Raw genomic sequence first — 21,544 nt, 5'->3', positions numbered from 1 at the left:
CCTGAGGGTCTTGAGATGAGTGACAGATCTTGGCTTGTGGAGCGTTTCTTCATAAGTCATAATACTGCAGCAGCTGTTGACAGATGTTGCCACGGCGGTAAACAGCTGTGTTAGAGGGAAAAAAAATATTCTTTTCACTTTTATTTGGCAAACTCACAGCAGCTTCAGTTTTAACCGAGCTTGCCTTTTCTTTTTTTGGTTTCCAACATTTTTTGGGTGTTTTTTTCTCAACAAAACAAACTCATCTGTAGACGCGACCTCCCACCGTTAAGGAAAGATCTGAACTGGAATGTTGTTTACCTGAACCAAAGATTCGGTTTAAAAAAAACAACAACCCTTTTCTCACTGATAATAAATGAATCCCTCGTCTCCATTCACCTCCCCCCCTTGTGTGTTCTCCTCATGAAGGTGTGGGGGCTCTGATAACCACCACAGACAGAATCAGCTGCTCTCTTTTCTTCCCGTATTCAATTCATGAAGCGTCAAACCACAGCAAGGATGCCCTCCATCCCTGCAGATCCACGCGGTGGAACTGTGGAGGTCTCGGATGGTTTCCGCTGCTCTGGAAAAAGCCATTTTCTGCTACTGCAGTGAGATGGCAACCTCATCTGTTTTATTTTTACAGAACTAACTGCACGTTAAATCCATGTTTTGTTCATTTATAGTAACAATAATACTACATTTTATCTAGAAGGAGTCAATTTTGACACCAAGATTTACCACTGGTGAAGAGAGCAGAAGTTGTGACCAGAATCCAGAATGCTTTTGATGGAGGACGTTTTGATCTGGTTAGGTGTTGCTGTTGAATTGGAGTGAGTTTTTCAGCCATCTATGCCTCTATCTCTTCTGGACAGACTTGGAGGGCAGAAAAAGTTAGGGTGACACTGGGGTCCATTTTTACATAAGACTGTGTGTCATCGGCGTAGCAATGGAATGAAATGTTGTGTTTTTACAGATGTTTATGTTGGTTTTGCTCAATAAAAAGTTTCAAACTGACTCACAGACCCTGATTTTTAAATGTCAGGGCTTTCCTTGTTGGTTCAAAAATAATAATTTAACCTAAAAGGGCAAAGTTACCCCCAAAAAAAGTCATAATTGGTACCAAAATAAAGCTATTTTCGAACCTGAACCTAAAAAAATACATTTAGTTATGTAAAATAGAGCGCAGAAAGTCCACAAACTGAAACATAAGAACTGCTGTATGTGTGCCTTCAACAAGAATAACAAACATTTCATGTTTTTATTCAATAAATTATTTAATTAGTGCATTTTAATGAATATGTTTAGATGTGTAGTTACTTTGCTCAAATGGAAAACTAGACTCAATGTCCCCAAAAAGGGTTTTATTTATTTATTTATTTATTTTAATTTTCTAAAGGAATTCTGGGAAAAGTGACCCCAACACTGCAAATATAGAAAATTATGTTAGTTTTTATGCAACTTTCAACACATCCCCTTTTGGAAAAAAACAACCCACACATTTAATAGTAAATAAATTATTTTTCTGGTGTAATTAAACAAGAAAATACCCTTTTTCCATTACAAAATAGTTTATAATTCTCACAGAGGTCCACATGACTTCCTTTCAAAATAAAAGACACCCTTTATCACATAGGACCATCCCAATGTAGCAAATGTAGTAGTACTACAAAGTCATGCAGAAATGAATAAAAAAAAAAAAAAAAACAGTTTTTTAACCGTTTTTAAACCATCTCAGCCAGAAAATGTATTAGCCAAAGTAATAAATATCACACCTGAGCTAATTCAGTGACCCTTACTGTATTCTTGAACAAGACTCACTCAAACATGTCAAAATATTCTCGGCTTGTGATTTATACACTGTCCTTCAACTGAATGAGTTAAATAAAGTTTGAGTTAGTTAACCTTTTTTTTTTACTTAACTACTTATTTACCTTTGACTTTACTTACTTTTTTAAATGAAAACCTTTTTCAATCAACTATAAAGCCTGTAAAACACTTTGTGTTACTGTTGCATGAAAAGTGCTTTATAAATTACTTTTAATTTGAGTAAAAAGTCTTTTAAAATGTTCAAAACAGGAAAGCATTGACATGTATTAATTTTTGCAAACAACAAACAATGTAATTTACTTTGAAGGGGCAGATTTGAATGGACCGACTCACGTAGAGTAAAAACCAAATAGATTTAGTTTTATAGAATTTCTTTTGTTGAAGATAAAAGTGGCCAGAAATGATTGAGTTGGACGCTCAGTGATGTACATGCGGCAGCTTTCCATGCTCAGAGATGATCCATGATTAGCTTAACCGTCAACCTTCCGGTCTGCAGGATGACGGCCTATTGTGAAACGTGTGTTTTATGTCATTCTCATTATCTGCTGCGAGGCGCGGCCGTCGTAACCGGGATTAAACTGTCAAGGTTAAGCAGGACCGTTTGAAATCCCTTCGTCCTTCTCTGTGTCAGCTCGGCTGAAACTTGACGGCCGGGCGTGATCACAGCCCACCGCGGCGGCGCCTGACCCTGAGCGGGGCGAGCTTTTAAGTTTCACCTTTTCCTTCCTTCTCTGTGCAGAGAACCATGAGCCCTGGAGAAGAGGAGCCGGATCACATGATACCATGAAGACAAGCCTGCAGGTTCTGCGCTGCCAGCTGCTGAGTGAGTGGGGGTAATGAGTTGGCAGGGGTGGGTGTGGCGGGGTGTCCGGCACCTCCTAATTGTTGGTAGATGCATGCTGGGGGGCAGCTTTTTTTTAAATAAAAAAAAAAACAAAATAAACCGTCCGTCAATAACGTAAACTTGGTGCCACCATCACAGCAAGGAACCAGATTGTCTTCCTTTGAACCAGTTACCATGGTGACAAGTCCAACCCCGGGTGATGAGGATGCCGCGGCCTCTGTGGAAAGGTCACACATACTTCGGAGGTTTTGGGGTCAATTTTAAGTGTTGCATTCAGTCTCTAGAACAATCCTGGAGTCTCCAGATCAAAGCTCCTTCCTTTATGAGACTTTAAAAACATGAATTAATCAGGAACAGGACACGATTCCTACACAGAACCGTCTGAAGCTCAGAGAAATGACTAACATGCACCGAACACCATCTGAAGGCACCTATTTGGAATAAACCAAAAGGTTAAAAAAAACTAATTTTATCCCGAATGAACTCCGAAGGCAATTTAAAACTCTTCTTAAAGCATCGTGACAGTTTAGCAACCAAGAAAAAGGCTTATAAGTGTTTTAATGTCAAATAAAATGACCTGGACTAGAAAGATCAGCTTGTTTTGCAATTCCACAAGCTTCTATGTGTTTGTCTAATTCAAAATAATCCACAAAGATCTTAAAATTATTTGATTTTCAGCATTCTGCAGCTGTATCTCCTCATGTCTTCTCGGATGTTTGCAGTTCTTAGTTTCCAACCACACAGCTGGGGCAGGCGACCAGTGGAGAACGCCACATGAATGTGGAATATAGGGGGGGACTTTATGACAGTTCAAAAAGCGCCTGACAAATCCACCTTAGTCCCTCAAAAGCGATAACCTGGACTTCTGCGTGGCTGAGCTGCAGCAGAGGTGGAGGGAGGTCACGCTGCTGCAGCAGTTACATCAAAAAACACGCTCCGGTTGAGGCTGTGTGGACTCTTTCCAGCCATAATAGAGTCTCATTTTCTTTTTATTGTGGCCGCTTTGCTTCGCCGCACGCAGTTGGTATTCCAGCTGAGGTTTGAGCGGAGAACAGCTGAGACTGTTGAAGGCGTTCAAGCAAAAATGTTGGGCTCCTTTCACGCGCGTGTACACATCATGATTAAAAAGAATAGACCAAAAACCAAATAGTCACTTCTTTTAACTGTTGTTTATTTTATTTTTTTTATTGTTCATAAGTTCCCAATCCAATGAAAATGGTGTTTAAGAGAGAACTCTCAGCAACAAGAAAGGGAGGGGGGGGCGGCCACAACTCCGCTGTGAATGTCCAATGAACTCCTGCCGCTCTACAGAAGCTATGTCCTAGAAAACGTTTGCCTATAAACGGCATTATGATTTAAAGACCACTGGGAATAAAAAATATCTCCAAATAAAAAGTAATAAACGGAAGGAGTCTGACAGAAGAAAGTGATCCTATTTTATACCGGCTGACTTCTCAATTCTGATTTGCTACAAATTGAAATGACTGGAAATGAACCGTCTGAGGCTTCTGCGTCGTCCAATAATTTCTGATTATGCACATCCCATCGGGCATTATCCCTTACATATTTAAATGCCCAAATTTATTAATTTAATTCTTCCAAGAAGAAATGGGAAGGACGAAGAGCAGGTTAGGGTGATTAAAGATAGGGATGGTGACGTATTGACGGGTGTCAGTTCTGTAATGGAAAGATGGAAAGAATGAAGAAAATCAGAGAGAAGGAAGAATAGGATAGGTGACTATGGTGGAGCAGGAAGTAACAAGATGAAGGATGAAGAGTGGAAAGGCACTTGGTCCTGATGATGTATCTGTGGAAGTGTCTAGGAGAGATGGCAGGGCAGGTGAGGTCTGACGGTGCCCATTTGTTTTGGAATAAGGGAGAGTTGTGGCAACTACAGACAATGGAGTTATGGGACAGAGTCGTTGAAGCTAGACTAAGAGTAGAAGGGAACATATGTGAGCAGCAGTACGGTTTCATGCCAATAAAAAGTACTACAGAGGCTAATTCACTTAGGAGGAGAGGATGCAGAGGACAGGGTTAGATGGAGGAAGCTGATTTGCTGTAGCGACCCCTAAAGGGAAAAGAAGAATAAAAATTCTTATATTCTTATTAAAATATTGTTTTGTGATTTTATAAAAGCTGAGAGTGGCCCAAAGGCTTTGCCAATCCTTAAATCTTTTCCTGGAAATGTTCCTGTAAGTACAGGAATATATCTTTGATTGTGGCGCGTGCTTCGGTTTTTTCCCCCCAGATTCCAGACATCTTCCTGTTTAATGTCTCTCCTTCCTGTGGAGTCCATTGCTGCTGTCCCAGCAGCTAAATCATCACCTAAGTAAACAGCAGAAAACGCCTTTGTTCTGCTTGTTTTCCCTTCATTCTCCCTCCGTCTGATTCCCAGATTAGCACGTTCAAAGCTGCTGGAACCTGACAAACAGTTTTCGGAGCCTTCAAACAGGAAGCTATTATGCTGTTCCGAAAGCTTTGCCTCTTATCGCTGCTCTTACATCTGTGAGGTCCTCTCGGCTCCGCCTCTCCACCGCCGCGCCCATCCAGGCCTCCACCAGGACTCCACAGGATGGGCCCTATCTGTCTGGGTCTCCCCGTGGGACAGACGCTCTGCCCAAAGTGGCAGACAAACACACCCAGGAGCCAAACCAAAGGAATTTGTCTGTTTGTGCTTTTGGGGAGATGATGCTCCACAATTGTCTTCCTAGAAGCTTCTATGCGGATAAACTGGTTGGTGGTTGAAGTGTTGCTGGATGCAGCAGCTCGGTGGCCTTTTGGTTGTCAGACAAACAAGTCAGTGGATTGTTTGTTTGCTAAAAATAGTGCCACAGATGAGGCGTCTCATCCCCCAAATTAAAATCTTTGCTGCTCCTCCCTCCCTCTGTCATAAAGTTATTTCTGTGAAGAAATAAAGTTGACTCTCTTTGGCTAAACCTTTATGTTACTTGGTGGGATTTTCCATTTTGAGCCAGTCTCAAAAAATACATTTGCAAATTTTCTGACTTCAGGAGTTCAGAACTTCCTTTATAGATAATATGTTAATTAGAATGTCATTTACTAGGGGTGGTGGGACAAACCTACCCAGAAACAATTGGAATTTTGACTATTTGACATTGAGTGTTGTAAACAAATAAGGCTATTACAGAAAATTTAGCTAAACGGTTCGAAAAAGATCCTGAAAAGTGCATCAGATTTGAAAAAGTATAAAGAAACAATAACAGGAAAATCAGCTCAGAATATTTTAAATCTTATCCTCTATCCCCCTATATGCAGGAGGGAAAACGCCCGACGAGGTGCACAACGCATTTAGACCATTTCACGTCAGAGGAATACCAGACCTTCCTGAAGGTTATTTAAAATGAATCCAGGAATGAATATTTCTATATTTCAGGGCACCAAAGTGCTTTACAATCTAAAAAAGGCAAAAATTAAAAAATAAAAGGATTAAGTACTGGTAAGTACATAAAAGAATGCAATAAAACAAGTTAAAGAAAATAAAATGCCACCAACTAGTGAGTAGTATTATTTAAACTTTGGCAGGTGTGTTAGTATTAGGTTTTGAGTCTTCGGTGATCATCTTCTGCCAACTGCATTCAAACTGTTTTTCTAGCTTTAAAATATACAATTCTTCCTCATTTTCAGTAATTTATTCAGAAATGATCTCTTCCAAAATAAATACTTTGTGGATCATAGACCATGAAACTCAATGCCTGTTTCTGGACTTTTGAGTAGATGGTAAATAAAAAATATAATTAGATAAAATGATTTCAGGTGTAGCGTGACGCTTTTAATTCTCATAAATTCCTCGTGATTTCCTACAGATTTGCTGTGCAGAGGCACAGTTCAGGTGTAAACTGACACAACGTCTCTAATGGATGGACGGTTGTGTGACTGGCAGAGGCTTTAGGGCAAACGGCGCCACAGCCAGCTGTTCGCATGATGATGCAGCACCAGCGGCCAGAACTCGCCTCATAAGCAGGTTGTCTCTGCACACAAGAGCTGCATGTAGCATGAGGTGACCCCTGGTGTGATAAATGCCCCAGCCTCCTGAGCACACAGCCCCCCCTCAAGAATAACCAACAACAGCCTGGACGCTGCACGCCTAACCCTTAAGCATGATTGATTCGGCTCCCGGAGTCAGGAAACGAGTCTTTGCATGTCAGCGTGAGCAAAAAGTGAGTAAGACGTGTCGTCTGCCACTCTGCTGAAGGGGGGGGGGGGCTGAGATGGAGTGACCGCCACTCTGGCCCCTGACATAGAGCCTAAAAGTGAAGGATTGGTTGAGACAAAGCCTGCTTTGGATCAGCACACAGGATCCTGCTTTGCAGCATGATTTATTGATGTCTGCGATGGCATCAGTGTTGGACTTCCACAAATGTCACTGCATCCCGTGCATTCAGAACAGCCTCGTTCCGCAGCTTTCCCCGCATCCACTCCCTCCCTAATAAATTCCACGTTGGCATATTGCGAAGCACATTAGTCACATGAACGAGGGCATCATCTCATGCTAATTTTTTCATCGTTGATTTTGGCCGCGATTTTATTAGCTTGTGCTATTCTGAGACGATCGTCTGGGTGGTGCAGATAGGAGGCCAGCGGGACGGGGATAACAGCTGTGTGTCCCATAAATTACACGGCCAAATGAAAAAGAAATCTGGCCTTGAATTTTATCATTTGAGTGTAGGACAGATGCCAACATCAAATGCAGGACAAGACGGCTTCCATATCTGCCCCCAGAAGTCCAAGATCTTGAAGATCAACTCTGCCAGCACAGAGCTAGTGAAGCTCCAGAGCAACAACCTGGAAAATAATGGAGACCTACACGTGTTTAGGCAGTGTGGTGACACAACAGGGAGGAATAGATATGGACGTAAAAACTTGCTTTAGAAAGGCAAGACAAAGTCGTCTTCAGCCTAGAGAACATCTGGAGATCCGCACCAAGACTTGCCTGTTCAACTCAAACAAAAAAACAAAACAAAAAAACTCAATTAAGAGATTATAGACCATTATCTACTCCTGCACGTGATGTCACAGCACCTGCATAACAATTAGGGGCCACCATTTTGGGAGTCAAATTATGGGAGTCCAACAGAGAGCGTCGCTGGTGTTGATCTGTTGTCGCGTCCCCTCTGCTGTCTGCGTTTGATCGGTTCCCTCTGTGTTGTCGGCAAGACAAAATAAAGGGCTGCAAGGTTTGCCAATGTTTAGAACCGACGTTTGTTGTTCCTTCACATGACCATCTCCTCTAACTCCTCTGGATCATCCAAATGGTCATTGGCAAACATTAGACCTGTGCTGGTTTAAGCAGGGGAACCTTCCATGATTTCATACCATGACATCTTAGTGTGTTACCTCGGAAACGGTGGTCCCAGCTCTTTTCCGGGTATTGACCTGCTCCTGTGGAGTGCTGGGGTGAGTCCTCACCTTTCTTAGGATCATTGACACCCCACAAGGTGAGATCTCGCAGTCCGAGGAAAATAGACAGTCATGTCTATCTTCCTTCTATGTTTGCTCTAATATAGACAAAAAATATGATCTGTGTGTACTTTAAAAAAAAATTTCCTTTTCTGATTTTTTTTCTTTTCTTTTCAAAGGACATACCATAATACTGTACATAGTTTTTTTCTATTTTATTTTACCAGAAAATTCCATTGAGACTACATCTCTTTTTCAAGGGAGACCTGGGCCAAAGGGCATCAATACAAAATAAAGTACGGTTAAAACAACTGAATAAAAATACATTACAAAATACAAATGCAAAAAAAATTGAAATGAACAGTAGGACAATGACTAATAAGTTAATTAAAAGTGGTACAGATAGGTCAAGGGTGACATGTGCATGTTTCTTTTAAGAGCTCAGAAAGTTTTGCTTTAAAACAATTCAAGGGAATAAGGTCACTTAAATGCAGAGAGTTTTGAATAGTATTCCAGGAAAGCGGAGCAGCAAAGGAAAAGGCTGTTTTTCCTAATTCACTGAGGAATCTAGGGACATAAAGAAGCAATTTGAGTGAGGAACGAGAGTTATATATATTGTTAACAGGAGAAAGAATTCATTAGTTATTTTTTATCTTTAGATCTTGCCAGATTTAAAGATAGGAAATTGAACCTTGACATTTTATGGGAAAAAAATGTTTTTTTTGTTGCATTTGTGATTCTTTATTTACGTCTACTGCTGAAAACACAAAACTTTAACTGATTTAAAAAGAGCCGTGTTCTTTAATTCTCACAGAAACACGGGAAACTGTGTCAACTTTAGAAGACAAAGGGCCTTCAAATATCTCTTTAGAAAATGAGCATCTCCCCTTTAATATCTCAGATATGATCTTTAATAAGAAATTATTTAAGTAAACTGAGAAGTTCCAAGTGAATATCGCTCTCCGCGTTGGCAGCAGATCAGAGGGAAAGTGGATGATTTATGCAGATCTTCCATCACTTGAAAGCCGGGACACGTGTGCCAAAGCGTTTAGCTCCAACCCCGTCTGGATGATGCATTTGCAGCCCCGACGTTCCACTCTTCAGGTTGTAACGACCAACATTGGCTAATGATAGAATAACACAAGCACCTTTTAACATTCGTGACAGTGATTACAGCTTTTCCCTTTGCGGCTGCAAAGCTCAGACGTTTCTGTTCTGCAGAAACCGTCTTGTCCCAACAGTCTGCTCTTCCTTTTGGATTCAACGCCTTTACTTGAAAAGGTTGAGTCGAATGCCTCTGTGCCTCGGTCTAAAGGATAATAACAGACAAGAACAGTCATAAATCAACAATGACTGTGTTTGCTGCCTCCTCACATAAGGGGCCGGCGTGGGCTCAACAGATTACAGGTTTGACACATTTGGTTAATGGAGGACACGCATCGGACCCTCTGTCCTGCAGCTGTGCGCCTCTGAGTAAAAAAGATCCTGATTAACGACTATGAAGGGCGATTGTTTTTTGGTTTGTTTTTTTTTTCAGCTGAGACGTTCTTCAAGTCTATTTCTGTTGGATTTTTTGCTGCTTTTGTTTCAAAAAACGGATTCATCCGCTCACTCTTATTTCCCATTCCGCTTTGCTCTTTGTGGAAATGCCAACGTGGTTGCCATGGTTACTGGTAAAGTCCGTAAACACCTGTTGAGTCGTTTATTTCTCTCTGTTATTTTTTTATTTTTATTTGTAGAGCAGTGAATGAATTAACTGCATCATATCATTACGAACCTAGTGATAACGCGTTTCTGGAACCCTCCACGTTTTCTCAGTAAATTGCTTTATTCAAATGAATAGAAAGTAAACAGCTAATGTAATTCTGTTAAACATCTATTTTGTCTCAAAATCAATTGAAATTAAATTCGTCTTTCTTCCCTAACAATTCTTTTTTCTAAGATCTGTTTTGTTTGAATCTGATAACAGTGACGAGTATTTAAAATCTGATAAAATGCATAAAAATGTATACATTTTTTCATATGAGTATATAAAGTACTTTAGTCATTATACATTATAACTATTTAAGCATTTCATTTAGTTCTAGGTTTTGATGTTTCACATGCGACCAATGAAGTGAATAGATCTAGAAGTAAAGGATTGTTCTGTAACCTCACTCGTCCACTAGGGTCCCTCTCTTTCACACTCGTTCATTCCTCTCCGTCTCAGGGCAAACCTCTACCTCTCTAGCTTCTCCTCCACCTGTTTCCTGCGCTCACGACAAATCACAATATCATCTGCAAACATCATAGTCTGTGGAGATTCCTGTCTAACCTCATTTGTCAGCCCGTCCATCATCATTGCAAACAGGAAGGGGCTCAGAGCTGATCCCTGGTGTAATGCCACCTCCACCTTGAACTCTTCTGTCACCCCTACAACACGCCTCACCACTGTCTTACAGCCCTCATACATGTCCTGCACTGCTCTAACATACGTCATACAATACCAGTTCCTTTCTCCAGATCTTCAAAGACACTGTTTAGCTCTCTCGGACCTTTCCGTACTTCTCTATCAACATACTCGAACCAAATCAGTAGTGCTCTGTCTTGGCATGAAACCCTACTGCTGCTCACAAATGTTTGCTTCTGTTCTTAGTCTAGCTTCAACTACCCTTTACCATCACTTCATTTTATGGCTCCTCAACTTTATTCCTTTGTAGTTGCCACAACTCTCCCTTATTCCAAAACAAATGGGCCCCATCACACTCCTCCTCCATTCCTCAGGCATCTTCTCACCACCTAAGATCGTGTTGAATGATCCAGTCAAAAACTCCACGGCCATCTCTCCTGGACACTTCCAAACCTCCATGAGTGTGGAGGTGATTTTAATATTATGTTTAATAGAAAAGAAATGTTTTGAGTTCATTAGGATTTTAAAAAGTCTTATCTATACATGCTTAGTATGTGTCCTTAGGATGTTGTCAGAGAAATACAAAAGAATTGCTGCAGTGGGGGGGTACCTTACTAATTTGTTACATGACAGCGTCAATAAGGATGGAGTAGGGGGAGCATATAAATGAAAATGAATAAGCCCGTCCATACATCTCCCTCCTGTGGCTTGATGTTTGAGTTACACAGCAGAAGCAATATTCTCCACAGGAGCCGGATAATGGATTGTCATTACACTGTCTCTTTATGGCATTGATCTTGGGGACGCAAATCTGTGGCACGGTTGCCGCATGTTAAGCGGGTCCTTTGACGATGAGACTGGCATGGAGCTTAAAGTTCATCCTTAAATGACCTTTTACACTACTCACAATAAGTTCAGGATATTGTGAAAGACTCAGTGCATGTCATTTACAGTATTTGTTTCACTACACAGATTTTAGGGATGGGGAGGGGGTTGTATTGTTTTGACTGTGTTCAGTGTGTCAGACTTATGGGGGCCAAAACCAAAAAATTCTAAAAGAAAACCCTTTTCAATGTGGCATCAACGTCAACATTCTGTTGGACAAAAAGCTGATTTAGCCAGTAAGTCAGTCCAAGTTCATCATTCAAACAGCCATGAACATACGACGTCACCGACCTCACCTTGGGGTTGGTTGTCTCAAAGTATCATCAGCAGACTTGCCTCAGGACCCAAAACTACTGGCTGAGTTTGTGACGAACTGCAACCATGACGAGAACCTAAGGACCCCTGCACTCAGACGTGGTTTAGCAAACGGATCACATCTGCAGGCCCGTCAACCAGATGTGAGGGGTACCGGGGCTTCCAAACAAAGCAGTCTACTCCACCGCTTTGACTGGAATGACAGACGATCGTTGCCGGTGACTCCACTGACACCAAGGCTGTGAACATTTGCAGTTGACACAAGACCATGTGACCTGGACAATGCAGCAATGGTCAACCATCCTGTACACTAACAAGGGTCGGGTCATTTTGCACAGAAATGATGGTCGTACACATTTGCTAGAGAAGGTGAAGTGAGCAATATGTCGAGGTCGGCATGGTCCCCAGGGTTGGCTTTGGAGGAGGTGCAACAGTCTGAGCAGGCATCACCATCTTACCACAGAGACATCATAGAACCATCAACATTCCCCATGGATGATAATGCTCCACCACATGGTGCCAGGATTGGCACAGCTGGACTTCAGGAAGTGAGAGCGCCCATATAGTATGACCAGCGATGACCTCTGACCCGAACGCCATAGAGCATGTCTAGGATTGCAGCAAATGGTGGAAATACTCGGTATTGACATGGTCAATATTTATTTGGGGCTATTTTTCCTGTCTTAATTTTAAGGTAATAAGTATCAAACCAAATAAAAACAGTATTTTTTTTGTCAGTCTTCTCATTATAAGTAATATCAATGGGGACTTTCATTAAGTTTCAGACCAAACTGGAAAAGCACTCATAAATAACTATATCCCTAACTTATTGTGACTAGCTGGAAAACATTCTAACTTTTGTCTAAAAAAAAAAAAAAAAAAAAAAAAAAAAAAAAGGTTGAGTTTTTCCTTCTAAAACGTATAAACATTAATAAGTTAATTGGCCACGACACGCTAAATAAATACAAAGGTTTTCCAGTTAGCAGGGATATCCACAGCACAAACAGATGCACCATCTTGGTTGGGTTTTTACTTTAAAAATACAGAGCTCCTCTTATTTCCTGCCACCACTTCATGCATGCACTGGCTCACATAATGAAGCCAGTGAATAATGCAGTTAATAAACTAATCTGATTAAAGTAGGCGGGTGACACAGCAGTTCAGTTAATTTTAGGCTGAGCAGCATGATGGAAGACAAGGCTTTGCGTCTCTTTTTAGCACCGTAGAGGTCAGTTTTTGTCTGCTGAGATGCACTTTTTTAGATTTTAGCTTAAAAAATGGAAATATGACATTTAAAAGAAAAAAATGATACATTTTCCGATTTTTCTTTTCTGCAGGTGTCCTAGCAATCCTATCACTGCCAGTAGGACTGGTGTCACCACAGGAGCTGTCCTTTATCCCGACGTCTCTGGACTCCATGGCAGTCGACCACGGCAAGCCTTCTTGGCACCAGGATGCCTCCAGCAGCGGGGAATGGTCGTCCAAAGTCGGGCGGCCGTCAGACATCTCCCATCCTGCTGCTGCAGCTGAACCTCACAATCATGACACAAAAGCTGTCACGGTGAGCTCCGGCAGCCGTGGAAGTCCACCCCAGGTGCCAGACCTTGAGACCGCCTACCAAGGCTCTAATCGCAGACTAGTCAGGGTTCACCACCCAGTTACTGTCGGCACAAGCCAGGCCAACAGCAGCCCTGAATTCCCCAGCACAGCTTTTCCAAGTATGAAAGCAGATTCTCCTGCTGAAAGAGCTCCAAGCTCCGGAGCACTTGTGCTGGGATCTGACAGACACAAACTGAGCCCTGAACCCCTCTTGTACCCTTCCTCCCTCACAGTCCTCCCCTCTGCCCCCAATGCTGCAAAAGACCTGAAACTCAGGGAGCATCCTGTAGAATCCACGGAGCTGCTCGCACACCACACCATCACTCTGCGGGAGGCCCCCGCTGTCAATGAGCCCCCCACCGCTGAGACGGGGATAAGTCCAGCCCCGGGGTCTGCGACCCTCAATGAGAATCTGACCTCCGCCAACCTGTCCACACCTGTCCCCAGCGGCAACTCACAGAGCTCGACTGTCCTCGCCGTCAGCCACGCCGCATCAACCACGGAGGAGGGGCCGCTGGCGGCCGGGAACGGCACAGACAGCCCGCCGGCAGCCCCCCGGCTGGGAAATGCCACCGCTCATGCGGGGCTGCTCTCCAACAGCAGCTACGTCCAGTACGCGCCAGATCAGGCCAACAATTCTGAGCCTCTTTCCACGTTTAGCAGGAACTTCCTCAACAGGCAGGAGCCAGCCGCAACTGATGAGCCCTGGGCGCCCGGCAACAGCTCGGACCCCACCGTCAGATCCCCGTCGTCGGAAATCTGCCTGAGCAGGATGGATATCGTGTGGATGGTGTTGGCCATCAGCGTCCCAGTGTCCTCCTGTTGTAAGTAAAACAGTCATAGGATCATGCACATGCTGCCAGGTTGAGTCTACAACCACAACCACAGTTTATTCTTCTTATAGGGGATTAATCAAAACATAGGAAAGAAATTGATGTGAGGGTGTGTGACAGAAACCTGTCTTTTTTTTTTTACATGTTACACATCAGTATAAATTTACAGAAAGAAAAAGATTAAAGTAGATCAAAAACACAAAAGTAAAAATTACGACTAATTAGCTATGACGTTGAGTTTATATCATGAAAAATCTGTTTTTTGAGTGTATTATAATTTTCAATATCCAGCCCCCCCAATCCATAAAAACGTGTGGGTCCTCTCATTGTGATGTCACAAAGTGAGGGCCCGCCCCTTCCAAGAAGAGTATGCGCCGCCAGAACCACCCCCAGGCTAGCAGACACACCCACTTTCTCAGCGGAGCTAGCAGTGATCGGCAAAAACGCTTTTCCTTTTCTATGCACAATCTGAACATCCATCTTTGCAAAAGTTCAGATGTTGTTTGTTTTCGTGGGCGAAACGCAGACACACTGCCCAGGCCGACGTCACGAAATGGGCAGCGCCCACAAGGAAACAAAGGCGGAGCCTCACAGATTGAGTCATTTTACTTCTGGGTAGAAAAATAAACAGTGCACACAACTCACATTTCATTAAAAAATGTGTTCTTCAGTGTGCCAAAGATATATAAATCATCATATATATGGATATAGTTTACTCGGAATTGCTTAAGAAAAGGTAAGGTCATTTTGGAGCCAAAGTGGTTTAATTAAACAACACAATTTCATTGGTAGAACTATACCAGAATACTAGAAGTTTCACTTTTATTATTATAATAATGATAATATAATATTATAAATTAATTATTATAATTACAACCTGCCCAAAATGGAGCTGCCAGAGTGGCTCTTGGTTGCTCTTATAGGACCAGTGTGAATGAGATGCTCACCACTTTAGGTTGGTTGACGGTGAAAAAAATTACAACTCAGCCTTCTATGCTTAATGCATAACACCATTTGTAAAAAAATCCCCACAATTTTTGCTAAATAAATTATTATACAGTGGTTATTGTCATCAATATCGAACTCGCCAGCTCAGCTCTGGTGACTTGATTTTTCCTCTTTTAAGATCAAGTTGGATGAGAAGAACAGTGCTATTTAGATCATCTGTTGCATGGAATAAACTTTCTGGGAGGACGAGGCTTATTAGTGACGGATATCATTTAGAAAAGATTTTAAAACTAAGATATATGAACCACTTACAATAACCAACGATTTGTATAATTTGTTGTTATGAAATGTATTTGTTGTTGATACGCTGGGATGGGTTTTTGGTATGAAGGTACAAAAATGAATTTCTTTTTAACTTATTTTAAAATGTGAAGCTTTTAGGGTAAATATGATGAATTAGTTTGTGAATTTTGTGAAATCATTTTAGGTTTTTTGTGAAATTTGTCAAATCTATGTACGTACTTTATGCCTCTGGACCCCAGGAAGACTAGGGACCACTTTGTGGAAGCTTTCAAATAAATTAATTAAATTATTACACTTAAATTATTATTATTATGTAAGCAGGCAGCTGAGGAAAAGTGTATAATTTATTGCCTTTTTTTAAGTAACTAATTACTTTTAAGATGCCGTAACTGAGTTACTAACTCATTCACTTTTTAGGCAATGTAACTACTAACTGTTTTTAAAGTAAGATTACCAAATCTGTCCATCATAGGCATCAAGGGCTTAATGAAATTATGTTGAAAACTGAGTTTTTATCATGACAAAACAGCGCATATTTTTGTAATAAATCCTTCAAATTTGTTATTTAGTGAAATTTGTAATTGTCTACATTTACTCCAACTGCATGAAGCCCAACCCTTCAAATGACTTAGAGTCAAAACACATATCTGGGATTTTTTAATTAGCAGCTAAAAGCTTTTCCAGCATCATGCATCTCGCAAATATCGTATATTTAGGGTGAAATTGTTCCTAATCAGTCACGCTAACCTAAACACGCTGGCGTAAAATGTCTTTCTGCCTTTCTGCCCTGACTCCAGCCGTGCTGCTGACGGTCTGCTGCATGCGGAGGAAGAAGAAGTCTGCCAGTCAGGAGAACAACCTGAGTTACTGGAACAACGCCATCACCATGGACTACTTCAGCCGCCACGCCGTGGAGCTGCCCAGGGAGATACACACTCTGGAGAGCGAGGTACCTCCAACAAATCCACTCAATCTGGATTTACGAAGCACTTTCATACCTGGCAACACAAAGTGCTGTACACCTGAATAAACAAAGCAAGGAAATGCATTTAGAAACTAGAGATGCATCTTCGTAAGTTTTAGTTTTTACTGTCGGAATGGTTAATAGATTAGATCCTATATTACAAAAAAAAAGCTGAAAAAAAGAAGAAGTAGAATAATCGATTCTACTGAAGATGAAAGAGCGCATCAGCAAGGGAGAGAAGTGGGCGGAGCCTAGCCACATTTCTGAGATGATCAAAAACAGTTTTAATCACCTGCTGAAGATCAGGGATGAATGTCAATGTTTCTGGATAACTTCCTGAAAATTCTGTCCGTTTCGAACACTGTGTGTAGCGTTTACTCCACGTTCAAGTCCTGAAGCTCACCAACACAGTTATGGAGCAATAATGTGGAAAATGCATTCTTAGTCGCTATTAGAAGTAAAGGTTAGACAAAATCTATTTTAATCTGGTTATTTAGTGGGATTATTTCCTACCTGACCCGTGACTGTTAAAATTGTAAATTTCTTTAGAGTACAGAAACAACATTTTTGATTTCACCAGCAAAAACAGTTGTTAAAATTAAAAAGGCCAACAAAAGATATATATAAAGAATTTTTCTTTTCCGTTAACCTCCAAAAACGTAAAACTATTTAGTAATAAATGGATGAAGCTGTAGTTTTTGGGCAACATTACTAACACGTTTAGTCAGACAGATTTTACAAAATAAATCTAATTATTAGGCTTTTCATAAGTTGAAGTTTTTAGGACTTACCTGTTTAAAAATTCATGTTTGGGCCTTTTTAAAAAAATATTTCTTTAATAAATGAATTTCTTGCTTATATGTCACTCAAACAGATAAGAAAAACCTGTTTTTATCATCTGAGGATTTTGGGAAAAATTTAAAGTATTTTATCTCGATCTGCCGAGGTAAACAAACATTCATGCTTTAATTTCTTCACATTTAGATGACTGCAATTCTTTTTTTTAAGCGGTTTTAGCAAACGCTCCCTTAAATCGTCTTTAGTTTGTCCAAAACTCTGCAGCAAGGCTTTTAACCAGTAAACGGACTCACTTACATTGGTTGTTAAATTAATAATTGATTAAAAAAATGTTTTAGCCTTTTATGGTCCTGACGTATGTCACTGACTTTTTAACCCCATTCTGTTTGGCCCGATCCTTTGAGGTCTTCAAACCAAGCCTTCAAAAAAACCTGCTTTAAGACTAGAGATCGCTCCCCTTAAGCTGTCGCTCGTCGCCCTTCTGTGTCAGATTGACTACGTCGAGTGTTTAAATCCCAGGTCAAGTCGTTATATTGAGAAAAGCTTTTAATTGATTTTTACTCCTTGCTTTATTGTGTATTTTTTATTTTTGTTTTGACTTGTCGCAGGCCGTGTTACTATTGGATTTTACTGCCTCTTTTGGTTTTACAATGTCTTTTTGTTGAGCACTTTGTGATTCTTTCTGTGACAAGTGCTATAGTCCAATATTTTCTTTAAATTATCTGTAGAAGTTACAATTGTTTGACTGTAAAATTGTGTTTGTTTATAACAAATTTCATAAGCCTTCTTTTGATAATTTATAATGAGTTCTTTATAAAAAGTCAGTCTGATTAAAACAATTTAAATGTATTACTAGAAGGAGCTGCATTTCCAGAAGAAAATGCAGGGTTGATGCTATACTGCTGAATGAAAATGAAACTTAAAGGGTCATAATAACTGGCAAAAAAATGAAATAAAGAAATTATCAAAGTTGACAATAAATAAAGTGAAAACAGCGCAACAACAAATATGATAATTTTGTGAAAATTGCTAGCGCCGGGTATCGAACCAGCGAGCTTCTGCACCAAGGATTCCACGTGTATTTCAATGGAGGCAAAAAATCCAGGAATATCTTGAAAATTCAAGGATTTGAAGGACCAAAAGTCATAGCTGGAAAAAGATGAAAGATCTGAATATTTGAATAGTTGAACGGTTAGAATAGATGAAAAATTGAGGAGTTAAGCGACAAAAATGTACTATAATAAAGAAAGAGAAACAGGAGAACAACATTAAAAAGCTTCAGTTCTACTAAGTTACCTGACTCAGCCAGTTTCTAGTGTTTTGATGCATTATGGCGCCATCTGTTGGCGGTGGAGACACAGAACAGCATTGTCAGAGTAGCATTCCATAACCTCCACCCTGCGTCTGTCATTTATGCTTCATCTGCATGAGCCGGACCGTTTCATGTTGTCTGTCCTTTCTTTTACATCTCTGCCTTTGTTCGCTTTCCATCGCCGCCTGTCAGGACAGAGAGGCTGGGGTCGGATCATGCGTGGGATGCCCTTGGTGACATCCAGGTGTTGCCCCCTCTCCCCACCCTCCACCTTTGATTTAGCAGTCTGTAGAGCCTCATCCCGTAGCCTTGATGCATTAAGTAATTGACAGGCCGCTCTCGGAGCTGATCATAAACCCAAACGAGGGCTCTGATTTGATTGGAGCTGGCCAAACGGGCTCTTTCCCGCTGTAAAAACAAATCGTTTTTGTTTTTCACGCCTCCCTCCTTCATTACCGCTGACTCACCGTTTCCCCCCTCCCTGGCTGAAGCCCCTCTGCTGCTGAGTCATCCTTTTTTTTCCTCCCTTTTCACCATTTTTTTGGTTTCCTCTATCTTGCGCTTAACCTCTCCTTGAAATAAAAAAATAAGAAACCCTTTCCCGCTCTGTCCCGCGATAAATGCCTAGAACCAGTAGACTGCAGCGTATCTCCTTCTGCTGAGCCCTGAGGGGCTGTGCAGCAACTCTGCTCATCTTTTCCTGCATGTTTGTGCTGGTTTGCAGGAGCACGACACCTGTCTGCCCCCCAATGGAGACTACAGCGGCAGCAGCGTGGTCCTGGTGAACCCTTTCTGCCAGGAGACCCTGTTTCTCAACAGAGAGAAAGCCTCTGCCATATAAGGACATGCTGATCCCTGTCATTTATACATATATATATAAATATAGATATAGATATACTTATGGGGTAAATACTCAGAGACTTTATACTGTATATTAGAAACACGAAGAGCAACCTGAGGAAAAGTCACTGAAAAAAAGACACAAACACTATTTACTATAAGGATGCACCTGCATATTTTTATGATGTACATTTTCTACAAAAAGGCTTCGTTGTGATAAAGGTTTCTATGGTCTTTCTATAACACAAGAGTTGTTTATGTGGTTTTGCTGCATTACAGTGGATTGACAGTGAGTCACTGCACCTACATGAAGTCCACTTTAGAGAGAAGAATCTACGGTGGCCCCGAAGGACAAATCACATCAACAGTCTGAAACATGTTAAAGCTTACAATGATGATTAAAAAAGCCAAAACCATTTCCAGAAATCAAAATGAAATGTTAAAAAATAAGAAACCCCGGAAATGATGGATGTATTATGGGATGTCACTGATTGGATGATGGCGTTTGAATTTTGAGGAAGAGCGAAAGATGTTTTGCGCTAATTGTGGAAAAGAGTTGGTTAAAAGAAATCCTCCAGCTTAAAGAAATTTTGATGTTTTCACATTTTCTTGTGACATTTTTCAAATTATGGTGGACATTTATAAGAAAATTAAACTAAAAATCGCTTTTTTTCATTCAAATTGTTGTGAAGCAGACCAAACACCCTGCTCTGCTCTATTCTGATGCATCCACTTGTAAAACTTAGGGTTGAATTTCTGATGAACTTCTGCCGCCCTGCAGAAAGTATGTCCAAGAAAACAACACAGGTGTTTTGATTTTGGCTACAAACGGCAAAATCCACTGAAAGAAATGAAAAAAAGATTGGCGTAGAACTTCAGAGAAATATCTTATGTTGGACGATATTGTCATGCCAAATACGTCCATCGGTGATGTCACACAATACCTACCTTTTCCTGTTTCTCATTTTGTTTCATTTTTCTAACATTTCAGATGGATTTCTGGAAATTACTTTTGTTTTCCAAAACATTTCATTGTTATTTTGTTTCATTTTTTCTAAAATTGTGTTTTGTTATTTTAGTATTAAGCTATTTTTGAGCTTTTTTAATTGTCGTTGTGATCTTTATTGTGATTTGTTGATGGGATTTGCCCTTCATGGCTACTATAAGAATGAGCTATAAAACTCAATCTGGGCTTTGTCATTTTATTTTCATTTATAATTTTAAATCAATCCCAAACTACTTAAAGCCTGTTAAACTTGAATAAAGCACCTATTTATGGAGGGGACACCTGTAAATATGTGCAGGAAACCCTGGCTTGTGTTTATCAAACCTCTTGGAAATGTTTAAGAGTGAAGACTGTTAAATAGAAATAAAACTAAAATGCAGATTTATCAAAAATCTGTTCTGTTTATTGAACATATTGGTGTCAATTTTTACGTTTGGGTGGCTTAATAACGTTTTTTTTTAATAAATCAAAAGTAAAAGATGACAAATTTAATTTCCTGAATACTTAAAAATGCTCAAATAAATGTTACAAAATGTGCTTTCAATCAAATATAAGATGATAAAACTGCATTCTGTAAAATTACAGAAAATTACTTCTAAATGTCTTTACTGGTTCAAAGAAAGATGTCACGTTTGTGCAGATAAAACAAAAACAAAAAATCTTTAAGACTCAACGATGATGTTCAGGAAGTTTGATAAATAGACGCCAGGATTTCTTGGATCAATTTGATCGGATCATTTAAGAGTTGTGTACTAAAATGGATTTCCCCTCACGAGACACCAGGACCTCGTAGATGTCTTCATGTCAGACGTTGGCCCTTTATGCATCAGCGGATGCTTCCATGCGACTGTGGTGGGTCTGTGGACAGACTGGACGGTTGGAAGTCTGAATTTGCCTGTTGTTGTGGAGCTGCTGCTGGTTATGTGGATGACGAGGACGCCAACCTCTCCTGCTGTAAATGTCTCCCCGTGTTTGTCCGTGTTTCCTCCAGCGTTGAACGACTGTGACAAGGAGATGTTTTGATTTGACCCCAGCAGAGAGCTTGAGCAGTTTGTGCTCCTTCTGTCTTTGCATTGCTGCTGTTTTCTTCAAAAGCTGCCTGTCTCTGCTGTCGCTAAGGATTTTGGTTTTCAGCATTGTCATAATCACAATGGTGATGACGAAACGACGCCTATAAACGCTGTATTTGCTGCACTGGGCTTGTTGTTTTGCACGCTCAAAACATTCAGTGACACGACAGAGCAGTGTTCAACACAGTGTATTTTTTGTACTGTAGTA

General features: G+C 40.7%; 1 protein-coding gene across 7 annotated transcripts in view; it reads left to right on the top strand.

Moving 5' to 3' along the window:
* Positions 1-19,398, top strand: part of tmem108 (transmembrane protein 108) — a 45,725-nt gene extending 26,327 nt beyond the window's left edge. For 5 of the 7 annotated variants that reach the window (XM_020712434.2, XM_020712435.2, XM_011489054.3 and 2 more), the window contains 4 exons: positions 2,549-2,632; positions 13,001-14,086; positions 16,144-16,295; positions 19,145-19,398. In XM_020712434.2, coding sequence (XP_020568093.1) covers positions 2,593-2,632; positions 13,001-14,086; positions 16,144-16,295; positions 19,145-19,261 — 1,395 coding nt within the window. In that variant the 5' untranslated portion in view covers positions 2,549-2,592 and the 3' untranslated portion in view covers positions 19,262-19,398. Of the gene's footprint in view, positions 1-2,548; positions 2,633-8,774; positions 12,892-13,000; positions 14,087-16,143; positions 16,296-18,612; positions 18,665-19,144 lie in introns of those variants that run through there. The other 2 variants (XM_020712438.2, XM_020712440.2) reach the window with 2 other exon arrangements.
* The last annotated feature ends 2,146 nt before the right edge of the window (positions 19,399-21,544 follow it).

This window comes from Oryzias latipes, chromosome 20 (assembly GCF_002234675.1).
Source record: "Oryzias latipes chromosome 20, ASM223467v1".
NCBI lineage: Eukaryota > Metazoa > Chordata > Actinopteri > Beloniformes > Adrianichthyidae > Oryzias > Oryzias latipes.
The sequence above is the reverse complement of the archived record's forward strand: the minus strand, read 5'-3'. Positions and strand labels throughout refer to the sequence as shown.